Here is a 14,315-nt window from a genome sequence, read left to right as displayed (position 1 = left end):
ATAAAATGAAAATTCCTCTTTTCTTTGGTAAATATCTACTAAATTTCATTTAAAATAGATCAAGCAAAAAAAATGTTGTAACCTCAGGCTTCCATAATTTGAAGACTATAAGATTAATTTTGTTAGCTGATGCTTATAAGGGAAAAAATGTGTATGTAAAGTGAATAAAGATGTACTGATTGGGATCTCAAGAGAAGTAAAAAGAAATTTTTTGTTTGGGCCTATATGGGATTTTAATACTGTCTATTTAAGTTATTGGTGTTTAACTGCAAAAATAACAGTCTTTGAATTTATGGAACTAGCCTCTTTGAGCTGTTTATTCATACCTTTTCCAGCTCCAGATTTTACTCTTAGCCTTTTCCTCTAAAGCCAGTTCTGTGGGTCATGAATTTTTCCTGGAAGATCTTTTCCTGGAAGATTTCCAAACATTTTGAGACTTTCAGTTTGTTTGCTTCATAGCAACTTCTGAAACTATTGCTTTGCATAAATGATGCAGATGAATACAAAAGTGACTTTCATAATTGTAGCTACCATTAGTGTACAAAAATACAGTCAGATTTTTATTTCTGAGCTTCACCCACAAACACTCTTCACTGCATTGGCTGAAACAAATCTTTGTAAGATAAATATATTATAAATAGAACAATGTAAGAAAATGGAAGGATCTAGTTAAAATTATGAGGCCTATTGTTCATTCTAATGAATGACCCTTTACAGATGGCACATTTCAATAAGCATTTGTACACTTCTTACTGACTTCTTTTTCTGAGAAGCTGTTTTTTTTAACCACTGTGTGGAAGTGGAGAGCAAGATGCAAACCAGTGAGAGAAAACAAAATGTATGTCCTCCTGTGAATACTGATAGAATAAGCTGTGTAAAAGGCAGTATCCGTTCCTCTCAAAGCAAAATAATTTGCTTCAGTTTTTGTTCTGTTGCAGAAGTCAGAATTTGTATGAGAAGAATCTCTGTGCAGAAGCGATGAGAGCCGCCAGCAGCCACGCTGACAATGAGAGTGTAACACCTACTGGCAACAAGCCTCTGGTAACTGTTAATGTGGAGTGGAGAGGGAATCAGGAAGGATCAAAGAGTGTTAGGGATCCACTTGAGATTATCCATCAAATAATTCACATCTTAAATACATTAAATAGCTGCTAGAGTCATCAAGTGCTTTGCTGTGAACCCTAGTTCATCTTACCTCATTGTTATCCCTCAAAGTTCACAGCTGCCTGGATGTATTGCAACCATTAGCCAGTGTTATTGTTAGCTTTGAACACAACAGTTGGGGAACTGTGTTCTAAATTGAGGAAATGGCAATGTGATGACATGGCATATCACACAGTTATTTTCACAGGAAAGTATGCCCTCTGTAAAAAAGCCTTCTTGGAAGCCAAGTATTGTGTGTGCTACATGAGATGTTGAACTCTATTTTGAGGCTTGATGAAATTAAATGTCTTGTATTAGAAGCTGCTGCCTTGTAGAGAAAAACAACCAGGATATTATCAGGCAGCTTGGTAGGATATATAAAGTTCCAATTTTACACTGGTGTAGGTAAGCATGTCGAAACAGTCTGGTTGTACAAGCCTGTGGCTGTTGTCCTTTTTGAAGCTGTGTTTAGCCCTATAAAATCTGGTTTAAGGACCTGATTCTGACTGGCATTAGAATAAAATTACACTACTGGGTGATTGCAGTTGGAACTTCAAGTGGTCTAATGACAAAATTGGCATCTGTGGGTGCTTCTGTGCTCAGTTTGAGACTCGGAATAGCCTCCCAGATGATTTAGTGAGAGTGTCTGGCAGGATTTGTGAGGGGGTAGCCACTGAAGCACTCTGTCAAACATATGTTGGTAGTACTGAATCAACTTGACCCCGCATAAGGCATATTGTTCCTTAGCTGGTCAACTGCATACTCTTATGCACATATTATTATCAGCAATTTTCCTTCAGGTACTGGACAACAAATGAGCTGAATCATGGCAATGGAATAATTTGTTAACAGCAGAAGTAAAATCCACAGTTTGCAAGATACCTGAGGTTGAGAAAAGCAGGAACATTTGTTGGCACTGAGAACAGTTCACTGCCTGGGAGCGGTGCCTTAGGAGGTCTGCAGCCCATCAGCTCTGTCCCCACCTCCCGCTGGCTGACCCTGGAGTTAATGCTGGTCACCAGTGACATTTTTGCTGAATGTAAGGTGACTAAACAGCTAAGCAATGGACTGAATCAACAACAACAAAAAAAACAAACCGAAACAATGAAAACCAACAACAACAAAAAATCAAGCATTTACATCTATGATACATTTGTGTTACATTTCACTATGCACCAGGAGACATTGAATATATTAATAAAGAAATTTATTGCAATGGCTTGGAAGAGGAAATCACTGACCCTTTGCTAATTACTGGTGCTTGCTCAGTAATAGATTGCTGTGGCTTCATGCATGTGATTTTCTCTGTGCTGATGTAGCCATTGATCTTTAAGTTCACCAGGGCTTCATGCATGCATGCACTCAGGTTAGAACATCTAGAGTTGCCAAAAAGCTCTGGGAAATTGTCCATTTGTACCATTCACTTCAAGTAGGTTACTGGAGAGCTTTATGTAAAAAAAAAAAAAAAAAAAAAAAAGGTTATACTACATCAGGGACAGAAAAATATAGCTGCTCAGCTTTTAAGGTTTTTGGGTAATATTGATCTACACAACATTAATGATCTGAACAAAGGACTTCATATTGGGACTGTATCTTGTGTGTTCAGTAACTTTAAGGAGTCCATGAATTTCACTCATTTGGTAGTCCTCACTGCCACTGCTCATTTGTAAGGCTGATGAGAAAGAGTGCAAAGCCTTCCTTGTTCTTGCCTGTCTAGGCTGATGTAGAGGATAACAAGATTTTGTGCTATCACACCCATCCAAAATTAGGGACCAAGATACTGAAGCACTACTTCCAAATTGTCCAAGAATCATTCACTTTTCCCTTTACTTCTTTTCTGCCAGGCAAGGGTGCGACTATGTGAGGGTACATTTAGCTGAGGGTATGCCTGCATATTTTTTGACATTCATATTACAGTTCCATAAGCACTCTATAAGAGTTCCAGGTTAGTCCTGCTGATATGTAAGCCTTGGTAAACTTCTGCATGTGCCTGGATTTTGATGCTATTCTGAGACTTCTCATCCACCAAGTGTTTTGCTTTGCACAGTCAAATATATTTTGCAAAACTCTGCGTAGCTGAATCTCTGCCGGGGGTCGGTCACATGTGGGTTAGCAGCTGTAAAAGCATGGATTTTACATAAATGAACTGATGCCGAAATAGGTGCACCTGCTACATGTATACTCTGTCCACATAAATCCACCAGTTATCCACCTGGACCCCTGAATCTGTCAGCCCTTCTGTTGGAACATCTTATTTATACATGTTTTCTCTTCTCTGTCTCTGCTCTTTAAAACTTTCCCCTTTACTGGTTTTTCATCTTTCCATCTGTACAATTTCATCATAGTGCTTCACACTGCTTTCCTCTAGTCCTGTTTTTTTTTTTTTCCTGTTTTCCCGCTGGTCCTTTCAGCATGTTCCCCCAGATGGTCTCATCTTCTGACTTCCACTGTCACTGTGGTGTGATGGAACTGCATCCTGCAGGAGATGCTGAGAGCCAGGAAGGGAGGCTTGCTTCCATCCCTGTGTTTGACACAGTTTCCTACTGTCTTAGATTCCTGCAGATATATTTAATACTTTAAAAATGGTCCTCAGCACTATGGAGAGAGTTGATTTTCATGAACTTTTATCCTTGCCATTGGAAATGTTGATTTGCAAGGCAAGAGAATTGGTGGTTCTTAGCTAGACTGAGACTGTGCACTTTGCAAAGAAAGACAGGAGCTGTCATCAACTCAAATGTTTAATTACCTGCAGGGGAAGGGTCATCCCAGAAGCCAGGGTGACCTTTTTCCCTGTTCTATGGTTGGTGTGTGTGGCCCTTTTAGTTTGCCTCTTGGGTTTCCGAAAACCAATGCATTTTTTAATTAATTTGGGCTCTGCATATTTTGTGCATATTGTATGTATTTGCAGTTTGCGGTTTTTAAGGAGGGTAACAGTTCTCTGGAGACTAGAGCAGTTGATCTAATTGAGTGTGAGACAGCAGATCCTCCTCCTGCCTGTCCTTCAGAATCTGGTGAGTAGAATGTCCTTCCTTATTAGATCTCTCCTCACCTTGTACCATCAGGAGCAGTGGCTGCAAGAGGAGGCAGAGAAATCCAGATTTTATTTCTGGCAGAACCCACGTTTGTATTGATGTGAAGAGACAATTCAGTCCTTCATTTTGCAGATTAGTCATGAGAAACTACACTACAACAGTGCTTTCACACAGAACAACCCAGAGGCTTTCTGAGATAAAATAATATCAGATGTTTGCATCAATATAGACCTTCAGAGCTTTGCAAGTGAAGTTATGCCCATCATGCTGTTGAGGAATGGATATTCATGGAACAGTACACTTTGACAGTCCTTATTCATTCAGGCAAGATAACTGGAGAGGTGTGAGGAGTCCAGGTTTCAATCCCATGGCAGCAACTGCAGTTGTGCTTTTTGTGTTAAACAAGGTGTTTGATTACTTGGGGAGTGTTTGGTGCTTAAACAAAGGTGGAGGAGATGTGCATCTCATCAATGGTCCAAAGGCAGCAGGAGGCACATAAGTACAGAACAGGCTTCCATGGCCCTCAAATTACCAGCTGAACCACTCTGAATTTTAGGAAATTCTGCCTTCTAGGTGGACCCCTTAATTGCTCGGATGGTAAGAACTGATGAAGAAAGACTAATACCCTTAGATATTTGTTTTATTAACCATGTATACTTCCTAATTGCAGAAGTTACTAGAGAAGCCAGTTTGCCTCAGACACTTAGAAATATGCAAATACAAATGTTTGAGGATACAAACATCCAGGCATCTTGCAGGATTTTCAAAATTGCCAGTCCTGTCCTTAGACACACATTGAGTAGTCACTTTATTCATCAGTAGAAATTGTGCCTCACATTTACTTAGACGCACTAATATTCGGAACATGTGTAGAAGTTTACTGTCCAGCAAAGGAAGACTGATGTTTCCCATTAGGAGAATCTGTTTTCATTCACAGCTTTATCGGATGCAGGTATCGTAGCAGAAATTTCCCATGACAGGTGTCTGATTTTTTCCTGAAAATTTTAACAGAAGTGGTTCCACCCTCTTAGACAACGAGATCAGTAGATAATCTGGTATTTTTTTAACATGTTAAGGAAAGTTCTTACGCCATGCCCGTGAATAATTCTAAGATATTTTGACTTTTAAGCAGAGACCTTAATTTTGCCAAGCAGGTAGTCTTGGCATGCCTTTCTCCATTATGTATTAAAAGAGAAAACCATGAATTTAGCCTAGGACAAGTAATTTCTTAAAATCTGAAGCAAGTTCTTGACATTGCCTGTTTTTTTGTTCTTTTGTCACGCGTTGGTATTGAACCTGATTCTGGGCATTCTTTCACAGCTTTCTTCTCTCAAAGCTGCCACTACATTTCTTTTAGTTAGCTGCTGTAAATCTTTTCACATGGCTTTCAGTAACATGTATCCATTTTCTCCAGAGGAAGAACAGCCTGTAACATATGACAAGGCAGCAGAGACTCTGGCAGAAGAGGAGAAGGAGCAAGGCCACCGAAAAGAGGATCCTGTTGGTGAGAAATCGCGTCAGTCCACGGGAGAGGCGAAGGGCCCTGCCCAGGCTCCCTGGAGGATCCACACCAAGCCCCTGACAGAAAGTGAGCCTTGCAGCCTTGCCCCAGCCAGCTTGCTGATGCAGCCAGACTAGAAGCAGTCTGTGTTTGAACGGGAAGAGGAGGAAGTCAGCAGAGGATGGGAACTCACAAGCACTGAAACAACACTCGTTTTTTTCTCATTAAAATCTGCTTTAGAAAAAGCCCAGCATTATTCAGAACAAAACAGAGAAGTACTTGCTTCTCCTTCCCTGTCATCTCTGTGAGCAACATGTTGGCAATGAGTACTCTATAAGTATCACTGCTGCTAACTTCATTAACTGCCTGCTGAAAGGTCACTGAGAGGAAGATAGTCAAGTGGGTGATTTATCAATGATAAGTATTTTCTAAGGGAGCTTGTTGCTAGTAGTGATCTTTATACACAGAGAGTCTAGAAACTCTAGAAAATGGGACACAAGGACAGCTGCAGAGAAACTGGAATAAAGGATAACACAGAAAAATTAGTTCAAAATGGACCTTACTATTAAAATATTTCTTATGGACACTATATGCCTCTCCCCAGTGCTGCTGACAGACCAGTGTAACTTCCTGGATTTCACATGAGATGTTCTTGTGTCTAGCAAGCACCAAATAGGATCTTGCATTTCTCAGGTTTTGTGTACTGCAGGATGGTTTGCAAGCATGTTATTAATGATGGGCAGCATTTCAGGGGAAGGTGATTCCTCCATTTTTTTCCCCAGTCTACACTGGTCTTTCAGAGCACAACAAGATTATTTCTGGGCTGAGGAAGTGGGTTTGTGTCTGCCTTCAGCCCTGGGGTGAGGCAGGTGCTGGAGCTGTTCTTGTCTAACAGAGGGGTGCCTGGCACCAAAACCTGGTCCATTATATAGGACTCAGTGTGGGGAAGGAAGTCCAGCCAATTGCTGTTTCAAGAGAACAGGAGGAGTGGGACAAAACCACAAAAAACCACCTCAGTTTGGACTAGCTTCCACTCAACTGATTTGTGTTGCCTGTTAAATCTGAGGGAACAACTGGAAAACTGAACCCATTTTTCTTGTAGCTGGATTCCTAGCACCGATCAGGTTATTTGTGCACTTGTAAAGCTCTGTTGTGTGCAGAGATGAGGTCAGTTTTTACTGTGAGATTATCTCAGTTGGTGAGAGCATGGTGCTGATAACACCAAGGTTGTGGGTTCACCCCCTGTATGGGCCTTTCACTTAAGAATTGAACTTGATGTTCCCTGTGGGTCCCTTCCATTTCAGAACATTCTGTGATTCCATGACATCAAGTGATTTTCACCAACTTGTCTTGACTTCTTAAGGCTGTCTTCAGAATGTTTTGGAAGATACCTGGACATCAACTGAATTACTAATAATGATTTTATTATTTGTAGGGGATGTCTCAGTCCTCTGTTTGAAGCCTGCTGTCGTAACCTTTAAACTCCGCTACAATGCCCACCACTAATGTTCCTTGTAATTCATAAGATGCATAACAGTGGCAAATGCTACTAATTTGTGTGTTTACTATTCTGCTTTTGTGGGTTCTTTTGAATCCTGCCAGAAAGGTATGGAATGTTGTCATTTATTTTTATACCAGCTCTGTAGGCCAATAAGGGAAAGCGTATTGAAAGGCTCCTACCTCTTATCCAAAATAGTTCCACATTGGAGTAACTTTGTGAAGTCAGTTTTATTTTATGTTGGTGAAACTGCAAGAACACTGAGTCCAAGTTGTCTGAGTGACAAAAATTTTAATGCTGGTTTTGTAGAGGGTTGTCACTTATTTGACTTCTGAAGTGATTTTTGCTGGTGGTTTTGAATTGTTGAGTCTGTTTTCTTACAAATCAATTCTGGATTCAGAAAAAATTTGTAAAATATGGATTTCCAGAGCTTAGTTGGAACTATTATCAGTGAAGATTTATTCTCTTGTGTGAATGGTAATAAAGGTACTTCCACAGACAGAGAAATGGTTGAGAGGTGTTGGCATACTAAACTGTGTTCTGGAGCAGGCAACAACTGTGTTGAATCATTAAGATTTGGTAGATTTGATTTTAAGTTCAGTATTGTTTAATTTCACTGACATTGTTCAATGCATCTAGTTTGAATTCCCTGGCCTTTCAGTTACTGATCTTCTGTATTTCAATGTGAAGAGAGTCCACGTCTAAAGACCCCCGTGCAAAAAAGCATTTTGTTCCCATAAGAGCTACCCAGTAAAAAGACTTTGATCCCTGCACTTCAAGTTTCTCTGGTGAAGTATATTTGTGCGCTTAAAATGCAAATGTTGTGTCAAATGGCAGTCAACATTTCATTGGAAGATTCCCCAATCAAAAGAAATAAAGACTTGTAAGTTTGTATCTTGACTGAATAAAGATGTTTCAGACTCCTTAAAAATTAGTTTGCTGTTCTATCTTGGGGTTTTTTGTTTACTTTGCCTTCCTTCCAAGTATCTAATTTTAAATTTGGTAGTATTCTTTGGAGAATAAGATAGGGAAACCAAGCTGATATGTTTTTGCAATTAGAGTGTTTGGAGTTTTAAATGTTTCCTAAATTCAGCTCTAAAGTCAAAATAATCTTTAGTGTAAAAACTTGAAATGATATTTCAAATACAAATATAATATATTTGGTTTATTTGTATGTTTATAAAGATACTGATTTATAAAATAAAAATTAAAAAAAAAAACCCAGACAAAAATCCCTGGTGTCCCTCTTGTTTTAAGAGAAGAGAGTGCCAATTTTGGTTTCAGTTGACTCAGGTAAGTTGAAAACTTCACTGGTTTCACACAGCCACAGTCCCTAATGTGTTGGTGCAGCATGTGCAGGTATCATGGGTTTCTCATCCTCTGCCCAGAGAATCTGTACTAATGAGGATTATCTGCTGCAGCTCACATGTTGATCCCACCTTGAATATGGTAAGTTTTCATTTATGTTTTATTTATATCTTCCCATAAACCAATAAAATCCATGTAATCCTTTTTCTTCACATTTAAATGACTCTTAGGAATGCTGCTACTTATTCATCTGGAAATACTACCCACGGCTTCAGATTATGTTTTCAAATTGGTTGCCAAGATGTTCTTTTCAGGCTTTGCATGCAAGTCAGTTGAAGTAAAATAGTTAAATCCTGGAGGTTGCTTAGTTTTTTTGCTAAACTTTTTTCATCAAAGAAGCTTTTTCAAATTGTTAAAATTTCTGTGTATGCACAAACTTAGCATTGATCTTAAATTCTACTGTTGTACTCTGACTTTTAAAAATGAAATTATCTTGCATTATATTAAGCATTAAAAGAGGAATTTTGAAGCATATTGGGAGAAAAGCACGACAAGTCCAAAGTGAGAAAACCATGGGCCATTTTAAAGAGCAAAGTGACTTTGTTTAGTTCAGTAAATCTTTACTTTATAGAAATTAGCATTTCAATCCTCTAAAGCTATATTTTCATTGTAAACGAGTGAGGAATGATTCATGCTCATTCATAAGGGACACCAGGGATGCAATTGTTCCTAGTCATAGAAGTGCATGACACACTTACTTTTATATCCATTTTTCAGTCACCTGCAGCCTTGCGGAGGTTTGTCTGTTCAGGCAATAATTTTTCACCTAGCTGATCTCTTTTAGTATGAAAACCTTCTTCCCCATCCAAAAAAAAAAAATTCCATGGAAAAACTAGAAAGTTATTCAGAATGGGATTAATTAGAGGAAGCCTATGCCTTCTCAATATATATCGTGTTTTTGTCATATTGAGAGTAATTTTATCTCATGTTATTTCAGGGTGATGCCTACAGAGTTCCATTAGTCTTCAGGACACACTTGGTGTTATTGCTTCATTCTCTGATAACTGACCATCTTTATCTCTGTGCATGTGGAAAGGAAAGAAGTTAGTGGCATTAGAAGCCTCCCTCAGAGCCCAGGAATGCACCCCAAACACAATCTGCAGGGGTGATAGCCTAATTTGGCTTATGTTTCTCTGATCTTTTATTGAGACTGCTGTTTAATGCCAGTTTTGATGTGGACCAGAACCAGCTAACTTTGTGAAGACCATTCATCATGGGATTAACTTTCAGGCACTCCTCAGTATCGAGGTTCAGACCTGTGAAAAGCCTTAGTCCCTTCTAACCAGACCTCGTGATCCTTAATATCCTACAACTCCAAGACTTTGGAACTTGACTTTTGTGGCAACTGTTGCAATAATCATGTATAAAGATGCAGAGCTCCTTTTGTAGTGGGTCTGTGGCCACTGTCACCTCTTCCTCCTCAAGGTGGAAGGAAGGTGGTGTTACAACCAAAATGTCATCTCTTTGCCCACTTTCTCTTTGGAGAGGATGGTTATGGCTCTTCCATTCTATTAGATGCAAGCTGAAGGTAGCCCAAAGCCTAGAAGGGATACTTACATTTCACAGATCAAGACCTTGTAGTCTGGCAGCTGTCTATTCTCCAGGTAAAAAGTTAGGATGTAATCTCCAAGAATAATTTTAAGAACATCTGAGTCCTAGAACTGTTTTTGCTCACACTCACTGCTGCATCACAATGTTACCTTTCCAAGTATCTCGTTTTATACTAACACATATTGCTGGAACTTCAGTTCACAGATAGTCTTGCCTGTGTTACCCCTAATCTTTTCCTATCAGTCTGGCCCTCACTGTGGGTTTTGGGATCCCATCTGGCAGCCACTTTCAGTCCATGTTGCAATATTGACCTCACCGTGTGGTCTTTATCCAAACCAATTTGGACTGGTTATAAAAGAAAGCCAAAAAACACCATGTAAGGTAATTACTCACTTTTATGTGTGCAGATATTGGAAACAGAACAGCTGGAGTCCTGGCCCAGTAATAAGTTCCCCAGATGTTCGTAGGATGCAAAAAATGAAAAGAATACCAAATAATTTATAAAATAATTAGCTTCTGTGGGATCTCTATTGATTAAAGACAACAAGTTTTATGTGCTATATTCAGTCTACAAAACAGTGTGTACACCTAAATGGGCATGATCTTTGTTAATATTGATTGCACAAAATAATACATTTGATTGTGGTGTAATAAATGGAAAGAATGCACAGTAGATATTTCATGAGTCTATTAAAAGTAGTTAATCATAATGTAGTAAAAGTAGTGGAAGTGTGCTATGTATGAATTTATAATTTCTTCACTAAATAAAGAAATAGAAATATTTTCAGTAAGATTATAAAGACCATGTTTACATCTTCTTTACAAAATAAAGTTGGACCCAGCTCTCCGTGCAGCCTTTGTTCAATGTGTGTGCTTGTAAATAAGTTAAGAAGAAGAAATGCATATTTTAAATGGCTCTTGAAAGATAACCATTAAAAAAAGAAATCCATAAACTAATACAGCCACATGCTGAACATCTCACTGGAGACCAAAATAACTAATAACTATGGGAGATTCAAGGATCCCTACAGCATTTGTATGAAATAATAAAAAAGTTCAAACATTTCCGCTGACCTTAGTGTTGCTCATTAAGGCTTTTAGCAGAGACCTGGATACAGTTGCATTTAAGTGAGGTGTTTGGAATTAAAATACAGATAAAAGGAAAAAGGTTAATCCAGGTCAAGGGAACAGACCAAAACTGGGATTGCATAAGATTATAGTATCTTTCCTCAGTTCTCCAGTGGTCAGCAGCAGTTAGTTTTAAGTAACACTCTTCTCTGCAAGATCTCTTGAATGAGAGCCTAAACATGCTATTAACTGTCCATTTTTTGGGAGTTGTCAGTGTCTTTAATCACTATACAATGTTTTTTTACCTCTAAGAGAGTTTTGTTGGCCTAAATGCAGAAATGTGCTAAACACCACCTTCCGCAGACAGAGATATATAACAAAACACCCTCTCTTGCTTATTATATGTTGTAATCATAATAGTTCTTTTCTCTTTTCTCATACCTAATAATCTGTACGAATTGTAGGAAGCACATCAAAACACACTCTGAGCCCACTTTCATAATAGAGAGGCAACCTTGACCCCGGAGCTGAACACTACCAAATGCTGAGGCAGCTGGATCTGGATCTTGCCTTGTGGCTGAATATAGAAATAAACCAAACCCAAAGTCTTCATCCAGCCAGTGGTTCATTACATTTTTTTCTGCATCTCATATAATGTTCCCTCAACGTGCAGATCCAGGGCTGTGTGGCTGAGGATACTGCTACCTCAGAGAGTGGTTGTGAGCACTCAGGAGCTCTTGGTTCTGTTCCTCCCTCCACTGCTCACGGGATGACATGAGGCAAACAACTCAGCAGGTCCTTGCAAGCTTCCTCTCCACAAGAAGGAAAAAAGACATTGGGGGGGGGAGAGAGAGAGACAGAGACAGAGAGAGAGGAAGAAAGACAGGGAAGGGGTGGGGGAGGGAGGGAGAGAAAGCAGGACACAAGAATTTTTGCCTATATTTTAATAGCTCTTGGTAGGATAGTTGGTTTTTTAATCTTTGAAAGAAATTCCAACAGAAGGGCTACTCTTATAAACAAAGCTAACATTCAAATCAGTGGACTTGGAATCAAACTGGTTGAGATTTGTATTTCTTTTGTCTTCAGGGACAGACTAAACCCTGTTTGAAGTGGATGCAGTTTTGGCAATGTTGTGTTGGCCCATTTTACATCAGATTTGAATCTTACCCCTTCTCACATGATTATGAGCAAACAGAGAGTACTGTACACCTTAACCTACTAAATATTTTATTTTTAAATTATGTTAATTAATCTCTCTTGGTAAAAACTCAGCCCTTTGTTTAGAGCCTTAGAGTTCAACTCAAATCTTAAAACCGCGCTAAACTGTAGTGTAGAGGTGAATTCACCCTCTGTTTATATACGTAAGCAGATCCAGGTCTAAGATTTTAGAAATGCTTCACAGAAGTCCTCAAGCCCTGTACAAGCAGCCTCAATAAGCAAAGCACAGGTATGTGTGCCTCAGAGTGTACTTTAGGACAAAGGGAAAACTAGAAGCCTTTGGATGTATCAGATCCCCAATAACACAAGGCACTGTGAAGTCTGACTCAGGAGTCTTTCCAGTCAGAGGTCCCAGCCAAGCCCACGTGTGTCAGCCGGGGTGTGTATATGCCTGTGAGCCACCCAGCTGGCTCCAAGGAAAGGAGGGAAGGGCGGCCAGGCCCTTTAAACAGTTGGACAAATGACAACTGACTCGTTTTGAAGTCTTAGGAAAGAATGTGTGCTAGAGTGCACTAATACTGGCAAACAAGGGAAGAGAAACGGATATGGCCAAAAGTTGGCAGATCTTCTCTTGGAATGTAAAGGACGTGGCGGGGGGAAGCCAAGAATAAAAAAGGCTAGGTGTTATTCTTTCCACATGTGTTTATAGAAAAGGGATAGATTTCACATTTCACCTTTTCCCAGTTCAATGTGTATTTTTTCTTCTGGTTTGGTTTTCGTTACTTTTTTCACCACCTATTGTTCTGTTACAGGTCATTCAGCTTTGAATTTAGATGGCTTAGCAACTCGGGTAGTATTCCTCTGCTTCCCATCTGCAAAATCAAAGGGTCATATTTGGTCACATTTGGTGATCTGAGTATTTGCATTTATCCTGCATGCTGTGCATATACAACAGGTGTTCACAGTTGCTTCTTCAAAAACATAAAAGCCAAACAAATGCCCACGAGGACTGGAAACAATGGCAATGGCTGGCAAGTTTTGAATCTCCTCATCATAAAAATTAAATAGGAGTTTATTTATTCTGTAAATGCTCTTGAAGAGACAGAGGGGGTGAAGAAACAGTAGTTAAAGGCAGTGGTTAATCAGAACCGCCTTTCCTGAGACAAACCTAGATCATATCTTATGTGACTTAAGTTAATGTAAACTCTTCTTTGCAGGTCTCTCCTGTAATCTCCATTTGTGAAACTATCATTTCTAGTACAATGTTTTGAGGCTCTTCTGTATGTTTGTAGGTTTCTATCTTTACATTACCACACTGTGAGTTAGCTTAAATACGTAACTCAATATTTTCTGTCCTATCCGGTGAAAGGGGCACAGCAGTGAATTGCTTGTGTGTTTCAGATGTTAGATGAAAGCAGCGTCCAACTACCTATGCCCAGAGCAGTATGATACGTATTTCTTTAAAACTCTAAGAGGTAAATATAATTGTGAGTGTATGATTTGCCTTCTTGACTGCTGGATTAAGAAGTGACAGCAAGCTTGAGGTAGCATCTCCCTTTTGATAAACACCTATAATCAATGTTGCGAAAACAGAGAGGCTGGCTAATTATCTGCAAGATCTTCAGTCACAGCTCGAGTCCTGCAGTGTATGAGATGTTCAGGGGGGTTTTGCAGGGGTAATTTTTGCCCCTTTAGGCTTTTCTGAAAAGTTATTTCTAGCAGAACTTTGCAGATCACAAGAGTTTGGCTGAGCTTCAGAGAAGAATTATATGAATGTGTAGCATCACAACTGAAAGGAACCTTTGAAGGTTCAGCTATACTTAAATACTCCATTTATTTTCTTGGGAAGGGTTTTGGGGCCCAATTTTTAATCAAACTTGTAGCTGACAGCATGACTTAGCTGTAGGAGAAAACCTCAAGAACAAGGACTGAAATGAATAAGAGAATACCAGATATATTGTAGAACACTTACAAAAGCCCCATAAATGAAAGTTCG

At 39.3% G+C, this 14,315-nt stretch overlaps 1 protein-coding gene across 3 annotated transcripts in view; it reads left to right on the top strand.

Annotated features, from left to right (window-relative positions):
• The window catches only part of EGF (epidermal growth factor), a 58,546-nt gene extending 50,196 nt beyond the window's left edge, over positions 1 to 8,350 (top strand). For 2 of the 3 annotated variants that reach the window (XM_066186234.1, XM_066186233.1), the window contains exons 23-25: positions 939 to 1,041; positions 4,052 to 4,154; positions 5,590 to 8,350. In XM_066186234.1, the coding sequence (XP_066042331.1) occupies positions 939 to 1,041; positions 4,052 to 4,154; positions 5,590 to 5,813 (430 nt within the window). In that variant the 3' untranslated portion in view covers positions 5,814 to 8,350. The other variant, XM_066186235.1, reaches the window with a different exon arrangement.
• Positions 8,351 to 14,315: the final 5,965 nt, after the last annotated feature.

This window comes from Chamaea fasciata, unplaced genomic scaffold, assembly GCF_029207755.1.
Source record: "Chamaea fasciata isolate MVZ Bird 193981 ecotype frontalis unplaced genomic scaffold, bChaFas1.0.hap1 SCAF_6, whole genome shotgun sequence".
In the NCBI taxonomy this organism is placed as follows: Eukaryota; Metazoa; Chordata; class Aves; order Passeriformes; family Sylviidae; genus Chamaea; species Chamaea fasciata.
This window is presented reverse-complemented; position numbering and strand designations above follow the sequence as displayed.